Source organism: Jaminaea rosea (assembly GCF_003144245.1).
Source record: "Jaminaea rosea strain MCA 5214 unplaced genomic scaffold BDZ90scaffold_13, whole genome shotgun sequence".
In the NCBI taxonomy this organism is placed as follows: domain Eukaryota; kingdom Fungi; phylum Basidiomycota; class Exobasidiomycetes; order Microstromatales; genus Jaminaea; species Jaminaea rosea.
Genome location: NW_020289987.1, coordinates 500,008 through 521,538, shown reverse-complemented (window position 1 = coordinate 521,538; position 21,531 = coordinate 500,008). Strand labels below are relative to the sequence as shown.

Below are 21,531 nucleotides of genomic sequence, written 5' to 3'. Positions count from 1 at the left end.
AGCCAAGTCATCAGCTATCTGACGAGGAGTCTGTGTCCCGCTCCCACCCGCTGCATTCGCACTCGCAGCACTTTCTTGACCGCGCCAAGGTACACAAACCAGACCACCTGCTACACAACGATCGCACCTATGCCCGGCCGGCAAAGGATGCGGGGAAGGCGTCGTGCCCACTGGTAGGGAGCACTTTTGCTTCTTCTTCCTGCATTGTTGGCAGGTCAGACGCGCGTAGGGACCGCGTGCGTGCGCTGATGAGCTCGACGATGCGACTGGTGGCATGGCGATGGAGATGGAAGTGGTGAGGGCGCTGATGATTAGGCTGGATGTCGTGCGCCATGCATGCGTCGTGGTAGGAAGGCAAGAAGCGCGCTGGGCAGGGAGCAGATGGGCGCGGCCCAAAGATCCGACTCGAGCTTTTTACCGAAGGCGACGGCTTGAGCTCTCGCCCTTTCCCCGCACGCAGGCCCCCGCTGCGTGTTTCCGAGGTTTGGCCTTTCCCTCTCTCTGTCCTTTCACCTTTCTCTCCACCACCACAGCATGCGCGAGCAGGGCGAGACAAGATAATTCAAAGGAAAGCGCGGCTAGCTAAGCAGGTACAAAAGTGGCGTGACGAGGGGAGCGGGCTCGATGGAGATGGAAAGCGGCAGTTGCTCCCTCGCTCCACCCGGTGACGAGCTCGCAACCTCACGAGGGGAGACGACAGCGGGCGAGCGCGCCTTCTTTCTTTGCTTCATCATCCGCATTCAGGCACGCTCACGCTCACGCTTGCCCTCGTGCCAGCTCTGCGTCCTGATCATCCAAGGCTATGCCTGCCAGGCTGTGCGTGCGTGCGAGAGGAAGAGGCAAGGCCAGATCAGCATCTCGCGCCCCCCGGTCAATTCTTCTCTTGCTTCTCGACCAAACATTTAAATGTACCTCTCTTGAGCAGCGACGAGAGACAGAGACAGATGAGCATCATAATGTGGAAACGAGGGCGAAAGACACGTAGAGGCGAGTAGCGGATCTCTGACGCAGAGTTCGTTGCTCGAACGTATGGAGATGCGGGCGACGGACGGCATGCGCGTCAGAGCGCGAGCAATAGCCTTGGAGAGCCGGCTGCGCGTCAGTCAACACCTCACGGTCCATGTCCTTAGTCGAGGAGCTCATCCAGTAGCCGGCTAGGACTACGTCAAATGGTTCAAGAGGGAGAGTCATCAGCTCGTTTTTGTCGTAGTCTGAGTACTCGCGCTGGGCCAGGAAGACAGCGATGGCTGCTTGGCCACTGGCTTCGTCGTGTGCTCCACTAGCGTAGACGGTGAGTATTGGCACGTCATCCTTGCTAGACCAGGACATGATGGGCTGGAGTGGTGAGGAAGCTGTGGGGAGGCAGAAGCAAAGCGTCGAGGTCCGGCAGATGAGGGAAGCAAGGATAGCTCGCTCGCAGTTCTGCGCCCGGCTTCAAACTGGCCATTGTCTGACGTCAAAGGTCGAAGACAGGCGAGCTGCTTCGTGTCTCAGTATCCAGTCGAGACATTGCTGCACTCCCTACGTGATCACGCTGAGCTGAGCTCTAGCACGCGGAGGCAGGGATGATGGCGAGCTGGAGCAGCAGCATGCGCTTCTGAGACGGATCAAGGGTGAAGCTTTGGCGATGCGGTCCGGTGAAAGCATGAGTGCTGTTGGGATGGAAGCGGGTCTGTCGACCGTGCATCGCCGCTGCGACAGAGAAGTGATTGTATTGGACATGGACCTGGAGGAGAAAAGAGCAGAATGGAGAACAGGGGTTGACGCACGAGTGGGCCTGCTCGCGTACAGTTGCCGCAAGCACGAGACGAGGTTGAAAGCCACACCGCTGTGAGGAGCTCGCCGAGTCGTGCTGAGGAGGCTTGATGGTTGGGATGGCGCCCAGCTTCACGTGTAGGTAGAGGTGCTTGCGCAGCTCAAGAGGTCAATGGCTCCGTCCTCATTGTCCTCTTCGCCTTGGTTATCGCTGGCGTTCTCTTCTTGAGCCTTATCGGACTTCTCGATGGCATCGCGTAGAGTGATCCGAGCCAGTCTAAGAGCGTAGAGCAGCAGCTATAGGTCAACGGTGTGGCTTTTTAATTCTGCAACGCCCGCAAGCGGACTCACTGACGAGCAATGTCTAGGCAAGCAAGACGCCTAGCAAGCTTCGTGTTCGAATGGCTGGGAGTCAAGTCTGTATCGACGAACTTGAATTTGACACTACCTCCCGCCTTCTTGCGCGCCCGAAGATTGTTCAAGATGCGCTCAACAAGCTTTCTCTGCGAGTGGTCGTGATAGGTGCTGCACGTCTTGATGCAAAGGAGGAGATTCTGGACGCAAGCCTCGATCTGGGAATAGATGACAATGTTGGCGGCAGCAGGGGCTCGCGTTAGGGCGCGTGCAATTGCCTGCGTCACCGAGGAGAGAGACACAGCGCCCAGTAAGCTATGGGGCACCCCTCAATGACGTGCTACATTGCTCAGCATGCTCACCCAGTAACCTGCCGCAGCGGTAGTAACGGGACCAATGTCCGTAGGTACGAGCTCAGAGATGTCGTGGTCGCCATAGTGACGCGCGGCAAAGTAGACGGCGATGACTGCGCGAGAGGAGACCGAATCGAGCTCGCCGTACGTAAAGATATCGAAGTGGGGCAGGTGGTCTTCCTCGCTCGAGTCGCCCATGATGTTGCTTTAGATGGGGACTTGTTTGAGGGTAGAGCTGAGCGGTTGTGGTAGGGAAGCAAGAGAAAGAGTAGCCAACCCTTTGATCCTTGTCTCGCCACTTCCGCGTTTTGCGGCATATCTCGCAGGTGGCGCGAAGTCGATCCTGCGGATGATGAGCTCACGCGTCCATCTTGCATCGTGAGAAGCACGTTTATTCAAGAGGCCAGATCGACAGGAAGGAAGTAAGGCAATCAACAGGCAAAGGAGACGCAGAGACCTGAATGTCACGAAGGCAAACTACCTGAGCCGGATGTGACTTTGCCAACGTCACCATGCGGTAACTTTTGCACAGGTTGGAGCAGAGCCTATTTCTGCGCGACTTGCCCGTCTTCGATGGACTCGCTCTGGATGCTGAGGCGCTCCACCCTGCTCTCGGACTTGCCAGACTGCTCAACGTCCTTGCCGTTGGTCTGCTGCAGCGCCTGGTTGGCCAGGCTGTCACAGAGCGATTCAGTCAGTCTTCTCCTGTACGTGATTGATAGCACAGAACTCGCTCTGTTGCACGACTGGCCTCTCGCGGACGCTTGGAGTCCAGGTAATCGAAGTATACGACGTCCGATGAGCGAATATTGAGCAGGTGAATGATGCGCCTGATCATGTCGTCGTCCGAGGGCCTGGAGCTTAGGAAGCTTCCCTCCTTACTGTTTCCCTTGAGCTTGCACAGCGTTAGCGTCGTAGCGCATAGCTCATTTTCGGTGAGGATATGGATCTCGCGGCCGAGCGTCCGAAGATCGAACGAGGGCGACTTTTCCAAAGCGCGCAAGATGGCCTGCTCGCTATGGATTCAGCAAAGCAATAATGCAGGCTTATCGTTGTGCTCCAAACTCACCCAGTAGGCAGCTCTGGTCTCGGTCATATCGCCAGCTGCATCAAATATTTCCTCTGAAAAGTTCTTGATACAGTACGTGCCCTCGAATACCACGCCGATGGCACCACCAGTGCTGGGAGGCGAGTGGACAACACCCTTAGCGTAGACGATCAATGTGTTTGCAGCGTAGCTCATCGCTGAAGGGGGTGATCTTAAGGTGGTGTTCACGAATGTGTGGTGGTGGTGCCTTTTCATATCTCACATTCTGAAATTTGCAGATCATATCACTTGCCTATTGCAGACACGAGTCGCAGATGATGAGCGCACACGCAGGGACGAGTGATTAAACAGCTTTCGCTGGATGGGAGTACTGTAGAACCACGACACGAGCGAGGAATGAAAGCGACGAGCGAGTGGGCTGGCCAGTGAGCTGAACGAACCAGCTCGGGTTGGTTCTAGCGGCAAATGAGACGGGTCGACTCAGTGGTCGCGTGATGAAGGCTGAGCTTTGGAAAGCTTTGAGGAAAGTGATGAGTCGGCAGACTTCAGCGATGATGGTCAAATTGATACGAAATGAATGAAAGACAGAGCACAATCTGGACGCAGCTTTGAGCTGCCGTCGAAGTGAGTAGCGGACGGTGACGAAGCGGTACGAGGATTCAGTGTGACGAGATTGGGTTTGATCAGCACCGTGACTCGATGCGAGCGCTAATGGCCATTGGTCGGCTTAGACCGGGCCTGCCCGGGCTGAAGGGCCTGCTGAGCGAGTCTGCCGCGCGTAGAGAGCAGAGGGAGGTACTCGTCAGCGAGTCGTAGCGCGACACTCACACGCGACCGTCCTGCACTCACTCGTGAGCAAGAACATTCCCCGCGCTGCCCCCACTCTTGACGTGCTCGAAGTGGACATTCTGTCCCTCCGACCTACCCTGACCAGCTTCGCGCATCGTGTCCCTCACCAAGGCTTGCTCGGCAGACTTGCCACCCCCGGACTTGTTACCACCACCGCTGGACGCGGACTGCTGAGCCCGTCCCCCGCCGCTCAAGGTCTTCTGGCAGCTCTGCGCGTCAGTCTTGATCGCCACGGGCTTGCCGTCGTGGGGTGCAGACTTGAGGCCGCGGTTGATGGCCTGTCAAAGCGCGTGAGAGATCACAATTCAGCCCAGGCCATTTAGCATCTTGGCTTCGAAGCGTGACTCACAGCATGCTCGGCCATGCTACTGGTGTGGCGTCCCATTGAAGCAGGAAGACGCTCGGAGATGTTGCTGCGAGCAGAATGGACGCCAATGGCTCCCTTTGGGCTGCTGCCCCCGCTGTTCTTGCAGGCTCCACCAGTGTGGACGACATGGCGCTTGCCCATGGTGGTGAAGAAGAGACTGGTTAGCTTCGTGGAGAAAGGAGGAAAAGGAGGTGATTGGCTTTTGTACCGAGCGAGACCACCTGAGATGGATCTCGAGAGAGAGAAAGCAGGTCAGCTTCTCGTCGGGCTGATATTGCTGCGAGTGATGACCACGAAGCTGAGTTGATGAGAAAGACTCGGTAGCTTTCCTCGCTTGTAGAGCGCCTGATCAACGTCGCCTATGACCAGTCCCATCATGGTGTAGAAGCCCTCGGCAGATCGAGATGATCTTGGCTCGAAGCTGGGCGACCGTCAGTACAGTAGATTGTGTGGGAGAGGGAGGGTTGATGATGAAGCGTCGGTCGGCCAAAGGTTCAAGTAATGAAGCTGTTTTGATTGACTGGGATGAGAGCTCTTGAGCGAGAAAGAATAGCGGCGAGGGAGCGCTTCGGCAGCCCTGGTCGCTCATTGAGTTGGATATACAGAGAGAGAGGAGAAAGGAGCAGATGGATCATCTCGACGCAACGCTGCTTGTGCTGCCGCTGAAGTACAGTGTGTCAAGCGACAGGGTACGAAACGGCGTGAGACGAGGAATTGTAGACGAGATCACGTTTGGGTTGAGTCTGAAGCTGTGCCCGTGCGGGTGCCGCGAAACTAGTAGCGGCCCCCGTACTTGTACTGAGGTGCTCCCTGCCCAAGTCCTTGCTGAGCGAGGCTGAAAGCGAAGTGAAGTGAAGTGAAGTGAAGTGAAGTAAAGTGAAGTGAGCATACTGTATCTTCTCATCTCTCCCTCAACCCTCGCGCCCTTGAACTCACTCATGCGCCCTCTGATTTCCGCTGTCACCGGCATGGCCCCTCACATGCTCGAAGCGCACATCTTGTCCCTGGGACCTGCGATAGTTGACCTCCTTCATTGTGTCCTGCACAAAGTCGTAGTTGGCTGGCTTGCTGCCTCCAGCCGTGCGCCCGCCATTGCGCTCCCACTGCTGTGCCCAGCCCCCGCCAAAAGTCTTTTGGCAGAGCTCCGAGTCCGTTTTGATGACTACGGGGTTGTTGTCGTAGGGAGCGGACTTGAGGCCGCGATTGATGGCCTGTGTGCGATGGGAGGGTGGGCCCGATTGAGTCGGAGGTGAATCGTTACGATTAGCACAAAAGCAGGAGACGCACCGCATGCTCAGCCATGTTGTTGGTGTGACGTTCCATGGAGGCGGGAAGACGCTCAGAGATGCTGCCACGCTCAGAGTGGACGCCGATTGCGCCTTGAGGGTTGTCGCGCCCGTTGTTACGGCAGGCGCCGTCGGTGTGGATGACGTGTTCCTTGCCCATCGTGACGATGATGTGGTGTGGTGCGGTGTGGGGTGGGGTGAGGGTGGTGAGATGGAAAGCAAGTCAAGATGCATCCAGCGGCGCGACGGCGGTGTAGGGCGGATCGGACCAAAAGTGTTGGACTCACTCTTGCAGGGCAGCGAGGTGGGGGCGGGAGGCGCAGAGACGGAGAAGCAGAGAAGCGGGGAGGCGGAGAAGCGGAGAAGCGGCGGGGAGGCCAACCAACACTCCTGTACCACGACCTTGCCTGGGCCGGAGATGGATACGGTAGAGCAGGGGGTCAGAGCCGTGGCGGTGAGCTGTGAGCACTGATGCAGATTTCTGTGGGACATTCTCAGGCCGGCATAGGCAAACAAGAATCAGATCAGACTTGCTAGCTTTGTTTGCCGCAAAGCGAAGCTGGCACATCAGAGGACAACAGGATAGAATGGAGACTATGAGGATGAGGAGGCGGTATTACATGCAGAGGGGTAGAATGAAGATGCGTGGTAGAGATTTCGGGGCTCGTGTTAGCCACGACGAGAGCGCAAACCGGGGCATGGGAAGCGCTGTGCTTGGTTGGTTGATGCCACTGGGGCTTGGCCTGCGTGTTCACGGCTGAGTGTCTTGGCCTTGGTGAGCGGCGCAGTGGGAGTGTGTACGGACGATGCAATCTTGAAGGGCAACCTGAGCCTTGCACGCTCAGTTCAAGCCTTGAGTGCTCGTTGAGCAAGCCTGGTACGGTGTCGTCGTGAAGCAGAAGCGCGTTAGCAGTCAATCCCTGCCACTCCCTGCCCTCTCGCTCTCTACTCACATGTGCGCCTGCTGGTTACCAAAATCATCCGCATGCCCCCTGACGTGCTCCACCTCGACGGACATACCATCATTGCGTAGCTGGTGGATCCTCTCCATCAGGTCGCAGATCAAGGTCCAATTGGCAGGAACCTTGCCCTGAGCGTTGACTCCACCCTTCTTGACCCAGTCAAAGTGCCAGCGGTTGATGATATTGACGCAGAGCTCCGAGTCGGTGCGTACAATGACGGCTGTGATGCGTGGGGGCAGGCTGTGAAGAGCTGCTTGAATAGCCTGCGAGAGGGGGTGCGAGTGCGGGTGGAAGTTGGTCAGCGCACTGGTTTGATTGAGATTCGGGTTCGGTACTGTACGCACCACGAGTTCGGCCTTGTTGTTAGTGTGAGGGCGCATGCAGACATCGCAGAGACGCTTGGAGATGAGCACAGACTCCGAATAGACGCCATAAGCTCCTTCGGCATCATGACGGCCATTGTTGTGGCAGGCGCCATCCGTCCAGACGATGTAGGGTTCGGCGAGACGGAACATGGTGGCAAACGACTCGAGGTAGGCAAGCAGAAGCCAAGAGAGAGTTTGATGCGCGAGACTGGTCTGCGTGTATCGAAGACTGGGGCAATGATTCGGACAAGATGCGGATGGGAGGAGATTGTGGTGCGAAGGCAAGGTGTGACTGAGCGTGCTGAGCTGCCGTGCGCCCTTGTGTCGTGCCGTCGCCGCCCCCGCGGACTTGAATGAGCCCAGGACCGATCCGCCCGCCCACCCGTGGCTCTCTCTACGGTCACAGCGGAAAGCAGCGGGAAACGCGTTTTGCCGCCTTGCCGCTCTTTCTTCTTTGCTTTCGTTCTTTCTTTCGCCATCAATCCTTCACAAACATGTCAAAGCATGTCATCGACGTCGATGGCGCCTGCCGCGGCAATGGCCAAGATGGTGCTCGTGCGGCTATTGGCGTCTCTTCCAAGTACGGTGACATCTCAGAGCGTCTTCCTCCGACTGAGAGGCAGACTAGCAATAGGGCTGAGCATGCGGTGAGCAGGTGCCGTTGAGTAGCCCGTGCATACATCCTGCCTTCAATCGACGCTCATGTCCTTGTGTGACCCTACGCTGGCTGACAGGCAATCAATCGAGGTCTCAAGCTTGCCCCTCTCGACGACAAACCCGTTGTCATCCGCACCGACTCGGACCATCGCGAGAAGACATTTGGCCCTAAGCAGCGAGGTAGGCAGTGGCTTGAACGGGGTGGCCGCACCAAGGCAGGAACCGAGCCTGCCAATTGGGATCTGATTCAGGATACGATGAGGGAGATTGAGCGTCGTAGGGAGTATGGCCAGGAGGTGCTCTTTGAGCCTGTGAGGGGCCATAGCGGGGATGCGGGCAATGAAAAGGCGCACGAGTGAGTGAAACGGCTGAGAGAATCGAGGGGCTTGCCAGCACCTGCTTGCTCACACTTTACTGTTTTCCCCTCTGTGCAGTCTCGCTCAACGTGGCTTCGATCAAGAGGATCAATACTTCAGCACCAGCAACGCATCTGATGGATGTAGCGGCGAACACCATCGGGAGAGCATCTATCAGCACGAGAGGGACAGTCCTCGCAGCGTCAGCCCGAGCTCGAGTCTCGAGGAGAGCCATCGCACCTCCTTTACTTACAGCGGCTACTCTCAGCACATCCCCTACGAGGAGCACGAGAGGGGCACAAGCGGCTACATTCAGGCCGCCACCCACAGGGAGACCCCCCGAGCGCACACCGGCTACTACGAGGCTCGTCACAATGATCAAGTTGTGGCCTTGAGCGGGTTTGCTCAGATCGACATTCGCGACAACGGCCATGTTGGGCGCAGCGGCTACGCTGAGGCAGTCGTCGACGATGGGAGCGACCGTGGCGCTGACTATGCTGACAACGATAGCGGTAGTGAGGACTCCGAAGGCCTCACCATCGATGGGTACGACATCTCCGACTACGTGGTCGATGAGGGAGATGTTGCTGACAGGTCCGACTCTGATATTGCAGGCTCTGATGATGGTTACGACGACGGAGGGGATGATGATGGGGCAGGGTACAGTGATGGAGGCTCCAGCGACGGAGGAGGCTCCAGCGACGGAGGAGGATCCAGCGACGGAGAAAGCTACAGCGAGGACGACTACTACTGAGCCATGGAAGCTCCTCATATGACGCCAAGGCCCACGCCTCACTCACATACTCGCGCTCAACCCTGTTTCGCACTGCGGTGCGGCTTACAGCAATCCATCCCTGTTGTGCACGACGACTCCTCCGGCTCATTCAGTCTGCTCCCCTGCACAAACGGGATGTTCAAGATTCGGCAGCTCGAAGTACAGTAGGCTGTGAGGTGCGACGTCACACCATTCGCGGGGAAGGGGCCAAAAATCGGATTGGATGAAAGAGGTCAAGCTGGAAAGATAGGCAGGGTAAGGGGCACAGGAAAGGAAGAAGCCACAGAACATGGCCGCCAGGGCCGTTTGGTACAGACGAGCTGCTGTGGACATCCACCGGCAGAGGCCCGGCATGAGGACGCAACAGCGAGCTCATCTGACTCGCGACGAGACTATCAGTAGTAGTAGTCGGAGTCGGAGTCGTACGAAGACTGGGGCGAGTCATTGCGCTGGAGGGGCAGGCCTTTTTGGGCGAGACTGTGTGGGTGAAGAGGAGGGCAAGGGTGGTCAGCAGGAGAAGCTGAAAGTGGCGCACAGCCTCACCTATGATACTCACTCGTGCGCCCTCTCATTCCCTGCGAATCCAGCATGCCCGCGTACATGCTCAATATGGACTCTCTGACCATTCTCGCGTCGATCCTCGAGTTGGCCCATCACGGCTTGCACGAGGCCCCAATTGGCAGGCGTATTACCATCCGACTTGTACCCGCCGCGGTTGCGCCATTTCCAGCACCATTGATTGAGGGTGTTGACACTGTAGCTCGAGTCGGTGCGGATTAGGAGCGTCTGATCGTAAGGCGCCTGACGGAGGGCGATGTAGATTGCCTGCGCCGAGAGGGTAGAGAGATACGTAAGGTGGTCAGCGCACAGATGCCAGGACGAGCTCGCTCAGCGACTACTCACGTAGAGCTCAGCATTCTGGCTGGTATGAGTCCTCAAATCGGCTGGCAGACGTCCAGAGCGATCCCCCCAAGGAGCGCACACGCCAAAGGCGCTCTCTCCTGGGTTGTAAGGGTTCTTCGAGCCGTTGTTGACGCAGGCGCCGTCGGTGTAGATGATGCAGGCAGGGGGCATGGCAGGCAGGAGTGATGGGGAGGATAGAAAGGAAAGAAGCGGGACGTCCTCGTGCGCAGCTACTTGGATGTTGAGCACCGTGCGCTAGTGAGAGCTTTCTTTGTTCGTCTAATCTACTCGGAGTCATGCACGTCGTGCAGCAAGCAAGCAAGCGCGCCTGCGGGGAAGTCAAGTGGGAGCGGGGCGGATCTGGGTCGGGCGGCCGGGCGGCAGGCAGGCAGGCAGGCTGGTGCGTCCTAATCGAGCGGGGCGAGCGAGCGTGTCGAGGCGAACAAAGCAACACCGTGGGAGCGAGGGCGATCCTCAGCTCGTCGCGACGCGCGTGTGGGGAAGAAGGAAGAGGGAGATGGCGTTGCGCTGCATTGGTGAGGGGAAACATGGGATTGGTGTTGAGGGGAGAGACGGTCGTGCTAAAAGTACATCGAAGCTTGAATGAGAGAGAGAAAAGACTCAACGCTGGACTGCCTGCGCTGCTAGCCACGATGGGGGAACCCAGATAGGCGGTCTTGGAGGGAGTGACTGCAGGGGAAAAAGCAGAACGCGGAGTCGTCATCTTTCAGACTGTAGTGGCTTGTGGCTCAGTCGACACTACCTAGTAGTAGGCGGCAGCGTAGCCCGCGTACTCGATGTGCGTCGTCTCGGAGGGTAGAGCCTGGCGGGCAAGACTGAGTGAAGATGGAAGAGAGGCGGGGTATTCTGATTGTCAGGTCGACTCTTCTCAAGGCGGCTCTCAATCTCCTTCGTCTCTGCGGCCACTCACCGATCAGCACGCTCATTACCGGCCACGTTAGCGTGACCAGGGACATGACCGAAATTGATGGTCTGGTTGCGGCGAGAGCGAATGACTTTCATTATGTCGCAGATCAGATTCCAATTGGCGACGGGCTGACCGTTCGCCTTGCGTCCTCCATTGTCCTCCCATCCCCAGAACCAGTCGGTGAAGGTGTTAACGCAGTCCGAAGAGTCGGTCCACAGCTCGATGGGCCTGTGGTAGGGTGCAGCGCGGAGGGCTTTGTAGATGGCCTGGTGGTGGTTCACGACGGGCAAAGAGGCACTGTCAGTCGTCAAGTGGGCGATTTTGAGGAAACACAGTACTGCACTCGGTCGCTCACCCAAAGCTCAGCCTTGTTGTTGATGTGGGGCCTCATGCTCTCAGGCAGGCGCTCAGAGACGTCGCCGAGCTCAGAGGTGATACCGATGGCGCCTTCGGGGCGACGGGTGCGAGAGCCATTGTCGCGGCAAGCTCCGTCGGTGTATACAACGTACTTGTTGCTCATGGTTTGCAATGTCTGTGATCGTTCGATGTTGTGTGGAGAGAAGGGAAGGAAAGGGGCGAGAGAAGATGTATCTGCTTGTTCGTGCTGCGATGCCGGGCGGGGAGACCGCAAAGCCGACTTGGCCTTGCTCGGTCACAGCATCGCCACGGTCTACCTGACGTAGCTGCGCAGACATTGTCAAAGGGACGCTCAATGTGTGCAACAGCTTGCGATACAGTGAAGGACAAAAAGAGCAGAGCCAACCCGCGTCGTCATCTGCTCAATGTGAGGTGAATCATAAGAGTACAGAGGAGATGAGCATGAAATGAGCCTGGCAATAGCATTGCTCGTGAATGTAGCGACCACTGAGAACTAGAGATGGGGCCCGCCGCGCTCTACCCCTTTGTTTGCGACTGGGTACGTATAGGTCCAGCCAATGACATCGTCGATGATAGGTTGCTGCAGCGCCAGCTTAGCCAGCCTGCGGAATGAAGCGGGTCAAGGAGCAGCGTGATGAGCCAGGTGAGCAATCGCCTGCACCTCCACTGACTCACAGGTCTGCTCTCTCGTTTCCCTTCTCACCCGAATGCCCCAATACGTGTTCGACCCTCACCACCTGAGAGCGGGCTCGGCGTTGAAGGATCTCTTGCATGATCGACTGAATCAGCCCCCAATCGGCCACTCTTCTTCCATCCGTCTTGAAGCCGCCGCTGAGTCTCCAGTGGTGGTACCACTTGTTCAGAGAGTCGACGCATTGCATTGAATCGGTGCGCAGCAGGAGAGGGCGCAGAGGTGGGGCGTCTTCGAGAGCGCGGAAGATTGCCTGGTCGTGCGGAGGAATTGTAGAGACTTAGCATGGAACAGACCAACTTTGCTTGGAAGCCTCGATTGACCCACATAGAACTCAGCCTTGATAGCAGAGTGAGGACGCATAGTGTCTGGCAGTCGTTCGAGAACATCGTGATCCTCCGTGAAGATACCAATTGCTGCCTCCGATTGTAGCTCAGAGTATCGCGGATCAGCGTCTTTTCCTCGCCGACAAGCCCCATCTGTGTAGATGATGTACCAGCTCATTGCAGAGAGCAGTTGTAGATGATTGTCGTATCGAAAGAGAGAAGAGGTCCAAGCGTCGCCTCCGACCCACTGAGTGGAACATGGGATCAGCGGGTGCTGAGCGAGCTTCCATGTGTCACCGCACGGGCCGCCATCGTTGACCGTGTCGCCGCGTCGAGTCGCACGAGCGTCAAGGAGAGGAGTGAGATTTGGAAGTGGGAAGTGGGGGACAGGCAAAGGGTGGCATTTTGGATGCGAGACCAACACGGGCGGGCTTGAGCGGGCGAGCGAGCGTCAAGCAGGCGTCAGCCAATGTCTTACTTTACTGTGTCGAATCAGAAACGCTCAACAGGCGGCTGAATGATTGACATTGAAAACACAAGCGAATCGCAAGAAGAGGAATCATGGGATGCTCTGTAACTCGCGGCGAGCACGAGTGCAAGAGAGAGAGACGAGGCACCTCAATGCTAGGTTGCCTCTGTTGTTGATCTTGTCAAGTTGGCGAGGTGAAAAGATCTTGTCGAGAAAACAGGATAAGGGGCAAAAATGTCGAGCTTTTGGGCCGCAAGACAAGTCTGCGGAGGAGGACGATCGTCTGCCGTGGTGCGCGGCATGCTCTGAGCCTAGCGGCTACGAGGAAGGGCGGTCCCCTGAGCGAGGCTGGGTGCAAGAGGCCAATAGTGGAGGTCAAGAGGATTGAGCATGCTGCTCGATGTGCGAGGTCATAGCCCTACAGACTCACTTGTGAGCCCTCTCATTTCCCGGATGACCAGCATGGCCAGGCACATACTCGACCTTGATCAGATGCCCATTGCAGCGGTAGTTGGTAATCTCTTGCATCACATCAACGACGAGATCCCAATTGGCGGGCCTCTTGCCCGACGAGGTCCTGCCGCCATTGTTCTTCCAGCGGTCAGCGAGGCCATTGCAAATGTCGACGCTCAGCTCGGAGTCGGTGCGGATCGTGAGGGAAGTCCAGGGGGCCGTTTCGAGGGCGCGAAGGATGGCCTGCGTGTGTTGGGCGAGAGAGGTGAGGGGTGAGCTTTCTCCCCTTCGTAAAGTTGGAGGCTGCCTCGCAAAGTTGATTACCCACATACATCTCAGCCATTGGACTGGTGTGAGGACGCATGTCCTCAGGCAGCGACTCGCTGAGCTCAAACAAGCGGCAGTGGACACCGATGCTGCCTCGAGCGTATGGATAGCCGTTGCCTGGGCAAGAACCGTCGGTGTATATGACGAGCGGAGCCATGAGCGCGTGTTGTTCTTGAGGTAGCGAATTGAGTGTGATGGTCGTGAGGACAAGATGAGAAACGCGCAGCAGGGGCAAACGGAAAGGCAGGAAAGCGGCTTGCTCTGTCGTTACGCTCGGCCAAGCCGCGGCTGGGTCACAAGTGCTGATTGGTACCATGCATCAAGACACGACGGTGACAGCGCTTACAGTACATGGAGACAGACGAAAATTTTGCCCGATGCCACGGTGTTAAACTGGACTCATAGGCGACGCTACTGTAAGCAAGAAGAGAGACAAGCCCATTGCTGGGTTGCGCTGCGCATGCCGCTGGACAGTATCGCAGCTTGAAGCATCGGCCGTCCAACGTGTGGTTAGAGAGAGACATCGGGAAGTTCGCGCTCTTGCTCCTTGCTCCTGACCGGGTACCTATAGGTCCAACCAATGACATCGTCAACGATTGGATACTGCAGCGCCAATTGAGCAAGCCTGATTGCGAGCGGACGAGGAGGCCGGTGCAGGGAGGAAGGTAGCAGCGGTCAGCTCACTATCTTTTTTGTCTCGATGAAGGCTCTTTTCCAATGACCAACATGTCCGCTCTCTCATTGCCAACATTTCCCGAGTGGCCCAAAACGTGCTTGAAGCTGACCATCTGGCCTCGTGATCTGCGCAGCAGAATCTCATCCATGATGTCACGGATCAAGTTGTAGTTCTTGTCTTTCCGCCCATTCGTTTTGAGCCCGCCGTGTGCGACCCATTCGTAGTACCAGATGGTGAGCGTATTGATGCACTGTGTTGAGTCCGTCCTGATCAGAAGCGGTCGAATGGGCGGAGCCTCCTGCAGCGCTCGGTAGATGGCCTGGTCGCGAGGGGGAGAAGGGGCATCGTCAGCTACTGTACAGAGATGGGACAAAGAGCTGCTTCCACTCGCCCAAAATTCAGACTTGTCTGCAGTATGAGGACGCATCTGCTCTGGAAGTCGCTCCATGACGTCGAGATCTTCGCTATAGATGCCAATGGCACCTTCCGCCTGCCGGAGCGCTGGATTGGCGCCGTTGCCGTGGCAGGCCCCGTCGGTGTAGATGATATAGGTGGTCGTTGGAAGAGTCATGATCAGAGGATGGGTTGGATAGGAGTAAAAGATGCAGAAGATACAACAAGGGGCCAAAGCGGCATTCTTGGAGGCGAAGGTGAGCGTGTGTGAGACGGGTGCTGATGGACCTTCCATCTGGTGCCGCACGAGCCGCCTTTGATGTGCCGTCGCGAGAGCCGCGACTCGATGTGCGACTAAACTTGACATCGCGGCTTCAAAGCGGACCCTGACACGGAAGTAGGAGGGAGACACAGGCCGTCTTTGGCTGGATGCGAGACCAACACTCGAGCTCGGAAAGGACGAGAATCGGGCGGGCGGGCGGGCAAGCTGATGTCAAGCGGGCGTCAGCAAATTGCTCTCCTTGTTGGTCTCGACAGGAAGAGCTGACGGTGGCTTCGTCGACCACTGAGCTTGGCTGAGCCTCGCTGAGTGGCGGTGACGACACTGACTCGGAGTCTCTTGGCGGAGTGAGAGACTCAGCCAGCTCAGCGACTGCTCGCTCGCTGGATCCCTCTTCTCTTCTTTCCCTCCTGCTCATCACTCCCTTTGTCTCTCGTCCTCATCACCCTCAAGACTCCTCTCACAAAGACGTGCCTTGCCTCACACTCTCTCATCAAGATGCCCATTAACATTTGGACTCACGGCTCGTCCTCGCCGGTCAAGGGCACCACGACTCCTAACCGCCGTCGCGGCTCCTCGCCCACCAGCAACAACAACAGCAACAGCTCCTCTCCTTCCCGCCTCATCGCCGCCGATGGTCGTGCTGGTATTGGCATTTACTACGAAGACGGGCATTACCGACACCACAATCTGAGCGAGCAGGTTCTCGCGCCTCGTACTGACAATAGTCACTGGGCTGAGCTCTACGTGAGTGCGAGCGGCGGGGAGATGATAGAGCTGAGCTCGAGCTGAACATCGTCGAGCGGTCCACTCCTCGCGGGACAGGCCCTGAATCGTCTCCTCGATGCTGCCCCCTCTGCCAACCTAGTCATCAAGTCAGACAATGACTTTGCTGTCAAGTGGTGAGCACCCGCGTGCCGCGCCACTACTCTGTCTCTTTTCTCCGCACTCAGACCACATCAACTCCCCTCGCCGCCCAGCGTCACGAGCACAGTGCGCTTCACCGCCTTCGAGGACGAGGCTCCTGCCACCCTTGAGCTCATGGCTGACATCAAAAAGGCAGTCAAGCAGCGTCGCTCTGCTGGCCACACCGTCGAATTTGTCCACGTCGAGAAGCCGGGCAAGGAGATCAAGAAAGCAGCCAAGTGAGTGCGCGCTGTCGTGGCTGCCAAGCAGGCAGATGGTGTCGAGATAATGGGAAGCTGACTCTGGCTCTGCTCCTCATGCCTTCGTCGCTCGCTCGCTAGGCTCGCTGAGGACGCAGTCCGCCGTGCTGCTCAGGACAGGCAGGTCCCTGTCCCTTACATCAACGCTCACTAAACTAAGCCTAGAAGCAGGCTCACCAGTCCCAATCATACTCGATCTCCAGCCGCAAAGACACGACCAGCAGCAGCAATACAGTACCCACCTACCTCAGCTCATCCGCACCGTGATACCAGCCTACGGCACAATGCCATCACCTCGAACTCGATTCGACAAGACACACCAGCTCAACAATGAGCATGACCTCAACTACCACTGCAAGACACCCACCCAAAATTGACAAGCTTTGCTCCTCACCTCTCATCGCCGTAGAACGGGCCACCTCTTCCAACTCCTTCCCTTCTCTCCCAACACCACACCACACCACCAGGCCCCAACGAGGCTGCTTCAAAGCACCATTTGAGCTTAAAAAGAAGTCTATTGCTCCTTCTCCTCTCTCCTCTCTTCTCTTTTCCCTACCAGCCTCCATCCATACCGGTAGAGGCTTGGCCGCGTTCCCACCTGCCCCACCTTACGTTCCTTTCTTTTCTTTTCCTCTTCTTGACTCAGCCTTCCCCTTCTGTGGCGTGGTCCTTGAGCATTCATCAATTCAGAATCGAGTTGATCTCGATGCTGGTCGGTACTGACGATGAGTGACGGTTGAGCTTGTGAGGACAAGGAAGAGTGTTGTACAGTACCGTAGCGACGAGGCGAGGAGAGGCACGAGGCGCGACCTTAATCGCCATTACGGCTTCCTCCTCGACGTCGACGTCGACCTTGATCTCGACCTCGTAATTCGCAGAGCACACACCGGTCCTGTGTAAGGGATAAGCAGGTACGCAATTTTCAAGAGCAGCGAGGTATAAAGAGATCTATGCAGAGTCGAAGAAGAAGGACAAGACGATAATACTGAATAACAGGTGCGTGAGTGGAGGCGAATAAAAATAGTGTAGACCATAGCGCAGCGTCGAGCATTCAGCTCGCAGGATGGAATGGAGGGAAGAAGGTGTGCAAAAGATAAACATCGTCACCTCGTCGTCATGTTCATCGTGGAGATGCGGAGAACGTCTCACACCCCCACTCCCTTCCCCACCCCCAACCCACCCATCAACTCCATCAACGCTCCCTCACTTCCCTCCAACTCACCCCTGGCCAACCTCCTCCACACCTCTTTACTCCCCTCTGACCCCCTCACCTCATCCCAGCTCTGCCTAGCATAACGAAGCCACTCGCGCCTAATTGCCGGGAAACGTTGAGCAAAAGGGCTGAGCAGGTGGGAGAGGACCGTACTTGGTGTGAGGAAGGGGGGGGAGAGGAGGGAAGTGTGAGAGAGGTGCAGGAGGGAGGGGAGGGAGAGTTGAAGCGAGAGGGTGTACCCGTGCAGGGGGGAGAGGGGGGGTGATGGGGGGGTTGGACCCGTCGGGGTGGCGGAGGGGTGGAAGTGTACTTGGTTGGTGCTGTGTGCGGGGAGAGGGGAGGGGTCAGCCTGAGATGAGGAGGATCAACGATAAAGCTGGAGGGTGCATGACGACTTACCACAAGTAGAAGATCAAAGCCCTCAATGTCTCCAGGTCGCAGCCCCTGACTCTTACCAGCTCGCCATGTACTTTCCCCATACGAGGGATCAATCCCATCTCCATCTCCTCTGCATCTTGTTCCCCTTCCTCGCCTTCCTTATGAATGCTCCTGCTCCCCCTCCTCGAGGAGCTCATCTTGAGCAAACTCCTACTACCCTCACCAGAGACCTTGCTCGATCGAGGACGAGGCGCACCAGAGAGGAGTGACTTGGGGCGCAGACTGTTGAGCGAAGAGAGAGATCGCTTTCTCTCCTCTTGAACGCCGCTGTGACCACTGCCGTTGGCGGAGAAGCTCGAAGGGTCACTGAGCTTAGGAGCACTTTGCGTCCTCTCTGAGCCGGGATGTGTTCTGCCCAGCGGCGGCAGTGGTAGGGGAGGAGGAGCTGGAGGAGGAGCCACGATGGGTTGGTGGGCCAGCTGATCCCACCAAGCCGACCCACGCCTCACGCCCTTCGTTGCAGCAGAGTCATTGCGCTCGGTCGAATCGCTGCCCCCACTCTCATGTCGACCAGCCCCGCCCACTTTGCGGAGGGAGAGGAGGCGTGCGCGAATCTTGCGGCCAGGGGTAGAAGAGGGCGAGATGGCGCGGGGTGGACTACGCTGTTTGGCAGCTTCCGCCTCTAGCTCGACGTTGAGCGCCAGCTCGGCCAGTGCGGCTACTTGGGCTTGGGAGATGGACTGGGTGCGCGGGATTGGGTCTGGCTTGGGGATGTCATTGTCGGTATTGGCGGTGCCGGGGAGGGAGAGGAGGGGCACGCTTGCTGGCGTGGGCATGGGGTGGCGCGCGCTCGTGCGGCTCGAGGCACTCATGCGGCGGGCGTTGTGAGTGGCAGTCGTCGTGGTAGAGCGATTGTGCTGTAGCGCGCGGGCTGGATGCGGGATGGTGAGATCCCCTTCGAGGATGAGTAGGCCATCGTCTGATATCTCTGTGTGCGGGCGACGAGGAGGAAGAGGATCGCAGTCAGCCAGCCAGCCCCTCCGATCTCTCTCGCCTGCAGCCAACTCGACTTACCATCAATCAACTTCGGGCACACCCTCTCAATCACCTCCCTCCAAGCATAAACCGCCATGCCCGTCGTGCTCGAAGTGGAATGACCATCGATGATGAACTTGAGATTAGGCAAGCCTTGCCCCTTCATGGTCTTGTCCACTATGTAGAGGGCAGAGGGGGATACGCTGTCGAACATGGGCTGATGGTGCGAGGGAGAGCGTGGAGAAGGTGGAGTGGGCAGATCTCGCTCCGCCTTGCTATCGACGCTGGTGCTGGTGCCAGTGTAATGAGGGCGGGGAGGCGGCGGCTTGCGATAAATAGGGGTATCAACGGGTGACTCGGCGCTCCTGTTGACGTTGGGCCCATCGCCCACGGCGTCCAGCTTGCTCGACTTGGGCCTCTCTGCACTGTCTTGTTTTCCAAACATCCTTGGTGGCGCAGGCATGGGGAAGACGGGCCTCGTCGTCGTACTGGTCGTCATTGTCCCCTGGTTACGGTGCGTTGTGATCTTGGTACTCGCATTCACGATTGCACCCATAAAATGGGCAGGGGAAGTCGAGCGGACAAAAGTAGGCGAAGGAGCCGAAAAGGGGCGGACCGTGTTCTTGGGCCTGGTGGAGCGTTGGGCAGCAGCAAGGGCCGCGGCGTGACTGTGGCTCGTCGTAGCGTTAGCGCTAAAGGGGCGAGAGTGGTTGCGGATCACAGCCGTGAGGATTCGTTTGGTGGGGAGAGATGTGGTGCGCGATGGAATGGTAAGATGGGAGCGACGCGCCACGATGGTGTTGCGTGTCTTGGCTGCTGCTGCTGGTGCTGCTGGTGAGAGTGACAAGCGTATGTGCGTAGGCGTGGCTGCTGCTGCTGCTGCTGCTGTTGTCGCTCCTCCAGGCGGGGGACCAACCCAAGGCGTCCTGGGCAGCGAGAAAGACGTCGACGTACTGGCTATCGTCTTGCTCGCTGGGACAAAGCCGTGAGCGGTTAGCTCAAGAGGCAAGAGATGAGGGGGAGAAGCAGGCAGAGACATGAGGCGTCGCACTGGCAGGCCGAAGAGGAACAGAGTGGCGCTCAGTGATAGGCCCGGAGCGGGATGCGCGGCGGCGGCGGCGGCGGCGGCGACGGAGGTGCGTGGCCGTTGATGAGCAGCAGAAGGACGCGGCTCAGGAACGAATTGTGCAGGTGGTGGCGAGTGGGAGCGAGGAAAGGGTATCAGAGAAGATGAGGAGGGAGGCGAGGGAGGGGATGAAAGGGGCGAGGAGCTCAGTTGATCGCTGGGTCGATTTGGCATCCAGGCGGGCGCGTGCCCAAGGTCGAGATCGAGGCGTGTGGTGCAAAGGCAAACAGCAGCAGCAGCAGCCAGGCGTCGACCCAACTCGACCTGACGGACGACGAGATGCATGTCATTGCTGGACGTGCGTGCGTGCCGAGCCGCGAGCGAGCGTATGTCTCACTTCAAAGTGAGCTTGAAGAAGTCGAGCGCACTCTCCACCACAGTGTCGGGCTGAGCGAGCGCGAGGCACGCACGGACGGAAAGAGGCCTGGCGTCAGCACAGCAGCACACGACATGGCAGTACCACGACCTCGCTCAACAAGACCGACACTCACCAATTCCTCAGGAATATAATGACCACTCGGAACAGCCTTGCTCCCCTCTTCATCCAGTCGTTCACAACACCCCCTCCAAAAGGCCAACTGCTTCTCTCTCCCATAGAGATTCTCCACGATCCCATTAGCACCCCACAAGACCCTGAACGGGGCCTGTACTTTCTGCCCCTTCGCTCGTGACTCCTTGTCATGTTCAAAGTCCAGACCAAGAGGGCTGGACTGTCGATAATCCTCGCACGTAGCCTCCACGTACGCCGGATCTTGCAACGTCTTGGTGTAACTCTCCAGTATCTCCTTGGGATGCACCTCTTCCTCTCCTCCGTGCACCCCGCCCTTCTGATTCATGACGGTCATCTTCTTGATATAGGCTTGAGGAGCTCCGAGGATCATTTGCTCCGGAATCGGGTGGGGTTGGACGAGGAAGAACCAGTGCCAGTAGTAGAGGGCGAAACGGAGGTCCGTGTTGAGGTACACGTCGACCGTGGGTGCTATGTCCAAGATGAGGAGGGAGTGCACGCTCTCGGGGTAGTCTAGAGATAGGCGATGGGCGACGCGCTGAAGGGGAGCGTGGGGGGGAGGCCGAGAATTGGTTCAACACATACGCGGGCATTGCTCAAACGGCTGTGATGTACGGTACTCACAGCTCCTCTGTCGTGTGCCAGGATGTAAAACTTCTCATGCCCACCCACCGCCTTGACCAGCTCCACCATATCCCTCGCCATCTCCCTCTTTGTGTACCTTCCCCTCGCAACCTCATCCTTATACTGCCCCTTCTCGTCCCTCTCGACGGAAACTGCCGTACTCTTACCATGTCCCCTCAGATCGGGTATGATGATCCGCGTAGTGCCTTTGAGCTCTGCAACGAGCTTGGGAGCGGCGCGCAGCCAGATGAGGTTGGATTGCGGGTGCCCATGAAGGAGGAGCAGGGTGTGCTGGGCGGGGGATTCGGGCTCAAAGACCAATGCATGAATGGTCAGGTCAAGCGTAGGGTCGTGCGCCGGTGATGGGATCTTGACGTCGTGGGCCTTGAAGCCGACGTCGTGGAAGGGGGCGTAGAGACTGTTGGTTGTCGACATGTTTTGAAGAGGGGGCTGTTTGATGATGCGGTCGAGGAGCAAAGATAGAGGGAGAGAACCAGAGCAGCGACGTCCTGAGGGAAACGTGGAGTCCT

At 57.7% G+C, this 21,531-nt stretch overlaps 13 protein-coding genes across 13 annotated transcripts; 2 read left to right on the top strand and 11 right to left on the bottom strand.

Moving 5' to 3' along the window:
- Window positions 1-470: 470 nt before the first annotated feature.
- On the bottom strand, window positions 471-1,744 carry BDZ90DRAFT_233898 (hypothetical protein). The gene has a single exon (XM_025506811.1). The coding sequence runs from the start codon at window positions 1,327-1,329 to the stop codon at window positions 952-954; it is 378 nt and encodes a 125-aa protein (XP_025360504.1). The 5' UTR covers window positions 1,330-1,744; the 3' UTR covers window positions 471-951.
- BDZ90DRAFT_275731 (hypothetical protein) lies at window positions 1,705-2,702 on the bottom strand. The gene is made up of 3 exons (XM_025508898.1): window positions 2,472-2,702; window positions 2,107-2,387; window positions 1,705-2,032 (listed from the first exon to the last, which is right to left on the bottom strand). The coding sequence occupies exons 1-3, from the start codon at window positions 2,658-2,660 to the stop codon at window positions 1,888-1,890; spliced, it is 615 nt and encodes a 204-aa protein (XP_025360503.1). The 5' UTR covers window positions 2,661-2,702; the 3' UTR covers window positions 1,705-1,887.
- A 305-nt stretch (window positions 2,703-3,007) lies between these two features.
- On the bottom strand, window positions 3,008-3,705 carry BDZ90DRAFT_262088 (hypothetical protein; the record flags this gene model as incomplete). The annotated part of the gene is made up of 3 exons (XM_025508443.1): window positions 3,008-3,137; window positions 3,188-3,471; window positions 3,532-3,705. 3 exons carry the CDS (start codon window positions 3,703-3,705, stop codon window positions 3,008-3,010), a joined length of 588 nt encoding a protein of 195 aa, XP_025360502.1.
- Window positions 3,706-4,218: 513 nt separating this feature from the next.
- BDZ90DRAFT_262087 (hypothetical protein) lies at window positions 4,219-4,867 on the bottom strand (the record flags this gene model as incomplete). The annotated part of the gene is made up of 3 exons (XM_025508442.1): window positions 4,219-4,279; window positions 4,360-4,637; window positions 4,709-4,867. The coding sequence occupies 3 exons, from the start codon at window positions 4,865-4,867 to the stop codon at window positions 4,219-4,221; spliced, it is 498 nt and encodes a 165-aa protein (XP_025360501.1).
- Window positions 4,868-5,232: 365 nt separating this feature from the next.
- Window positions 5,233-6,223, bottom strand: BDZ90DRAFT_233896 (ribonuclease H-like protein). Its single transcript, XM_025506810.1, has 3 exons — window positions 6,014-6,223; window positions 5,663-5,937; window positions 5,233-5,561 (listed from the first exon to the last, which is right to left on the bottom strand). Exons 1-3 carry the CDS (start codon window positions 6,170-6,172, stop codon window positions 5,501-5,503), a joined length of 495 nt encoding a protein of 164 aa, XP_025360500.1. The 5' UTR covers window positions 6,173-6,223; the 3' UTR covers window positions 5,233-5,500.
- A 635-nt stretch (window positions 6,224-6,858) lies between these two features.
- Window positions 6,859-7,489, bottom strand: BDZ90DRAFT_281272 (ribonuclease H-like protein; the record flags this gene model as incomplete). Its single annotated transcript, XM_025509349.1, has 3 exons — window positions 6,859-6,886; window positions 6,966-7,237; window positions 7,319-7,489. The coding sequence occupies 3 exons, from the start codon at window positions 7,487-7,489 to the stop codon at window positions 6,859-6,861; spliced, it is 471 nt and encodes a 156-aa protein (XP_025360499.1).
- Window positions 7,490-7,833: 344 nt separating this feature from the next.
- Window positions 7,834-9,106, top strand: BDZ90DRAFT_262084 (ribonuclease H-like protein; the record flags this gene model as incomplete). Its single annotated transcript, XM_025508441.1, has 3 exons — window positions 7,834-7,986; window positions 8,074-8,351; window positions 8,431-9,106. The coding sequence occupies 3 exons, from the start codon at window positions 7,834-7,836 to the stop codon at window positions 9,104-9,106; spliced, it is 1,107 nt and encodes a 368-aa protein (XP_025360498.1).
- Window positions 9,107-9,258: 152 nt separating this feature from the next.
- On the bottom strand, window positions 9,259-10,287 carry BDZ90DRAFT_233895 (ribonuclease H-like protein). The gene is made up of 3 exons (XM_025506809.1): window positions 10,031-10,287; window positions 9,684-9,952; window positions 9,259-9,604 (listed from the first exon to the last, which is right to left on the bottom strand). Exons 1-3 carry the CDS (start codon window positions 10,199-10,201, stop codon window positions 9,523-9,525), a joined length of 522 nt encoding a protein of 173 aa, XP_025360497.1. The 5' UTR covers window positions 10,202-10,287; the 3' UTR covers window positions 9,259-9,522.
- A 506-nt stretch (window positions 10,288-10,793) lies between these two features.
- On the bottom strand, window positions 10,794-12,544 carry BDZ90DRAFT_275728 (ribonuclease H-like protein; the record flags this gene model as incomplete). Its single annotated transcript, XM_025508897.1, has 6 exons — window positions 12,355-12,544; window positions 12,012-12,280; window positions 11,857-11,938; window positions 11,314-11,490; window positions 10,962-11,224; window positions 10,794-10,866 (listed from the first exon to the last, which is right to left on the bottom strand). Exons 1-6 carry the CDS (start codon window positions 12,529-12,531, stop codon window positions 10,794-10,796), a joined length of 1,041 nt encoding a protein of 346 aa, XP_025360496.1. The 5' UTR covers window positions 12,532-12,544.
- Window positions 12,545-14,351: 1,807 nt separating this feature from the next.
- BDZ90DRAFT_281269 (ribonuclease H-like protein) lies at window positions 14,352-14,928 on the bottom strand (the record flags this gene model as incomplete). The annotated part of the gene is made up of 2 exons (XM_025509348.1): window positions 14,670-14,928; window positions 14,352-14,597 (listed from the first exon to the last, which is right to left on the bottom strand). Coding segments are annotated over exons 1-2 (426 nt in total), but the record flags the coding sequence as incomplete, so codon positions are not given.
- Window positions 14,929-15,449: 521 nt separating this feature from the next.
- Window positions 15,450-16,271, top strand: BDZ90DRAFT_228212 (hypothetical protein; the record flags this gene model as incomplete). Its single annotated transcript, XM_025504797.1, has 4 exons — window positions 15,450-15,698; window positions 15,777-15,850; window positions 15,905-16,096; window positions 16,199-16,271. The coding sequence occupies 4 exons, from the start codon at window positions 15,450-15,452 to the stop codon at window positions 16,269-16,271; spliced, it is 588 nt and encodes a 195-aa protein (XP_025360494.1).
- A 660-nt stretch (window positions 16,272-16,931) lies between these two features.
- On the bottom strand, window positions 16,932-20,580 carry BDZ90DRAFT_65374 (hypothetical protein). Its single transcript, XM_025509751.1, has 4 exons — window positions 20,361-20,580; window positions 18,783-20,256; window positions 17,730-18,696; window positions 16,932-17,650 (listed from the first exon to the last, which is right to left on the bottom strand). Exons 2-4 carry the CDS (start codon window positions 20,152-20,154, stop codon window positions 17,263-17,265), a joined length of 2,727 nt encoding a protein of 908 aa, XP_025360493.1. The 5' UTR covers window positions 20,155-20,256; window positions 20,361-20,580; the 3' UTR covers window positions 16,932-17,262.
- BDZ90DRAFT_246945 (alpha/beta-hydrolase) lies at window positions 20,203-21,436 on the bottom strand (the record flags this gene model as incomplete). Its single annotated transcript, XM_025507581.1, has 3 exons — window positions 20,203-20,256; window positions 20,361-20,915; window positions 21,002-21,436. 3 exons carry the CDS (start codon window positions 21,434-21,436, stop codon window positions 20,203-20,205), a joined length of 1,044 nt encoding a protein of 347 aa, XP_025360492.1.
- Window positions 21,437-21,531: the final 95 nt, after the last annotated feature.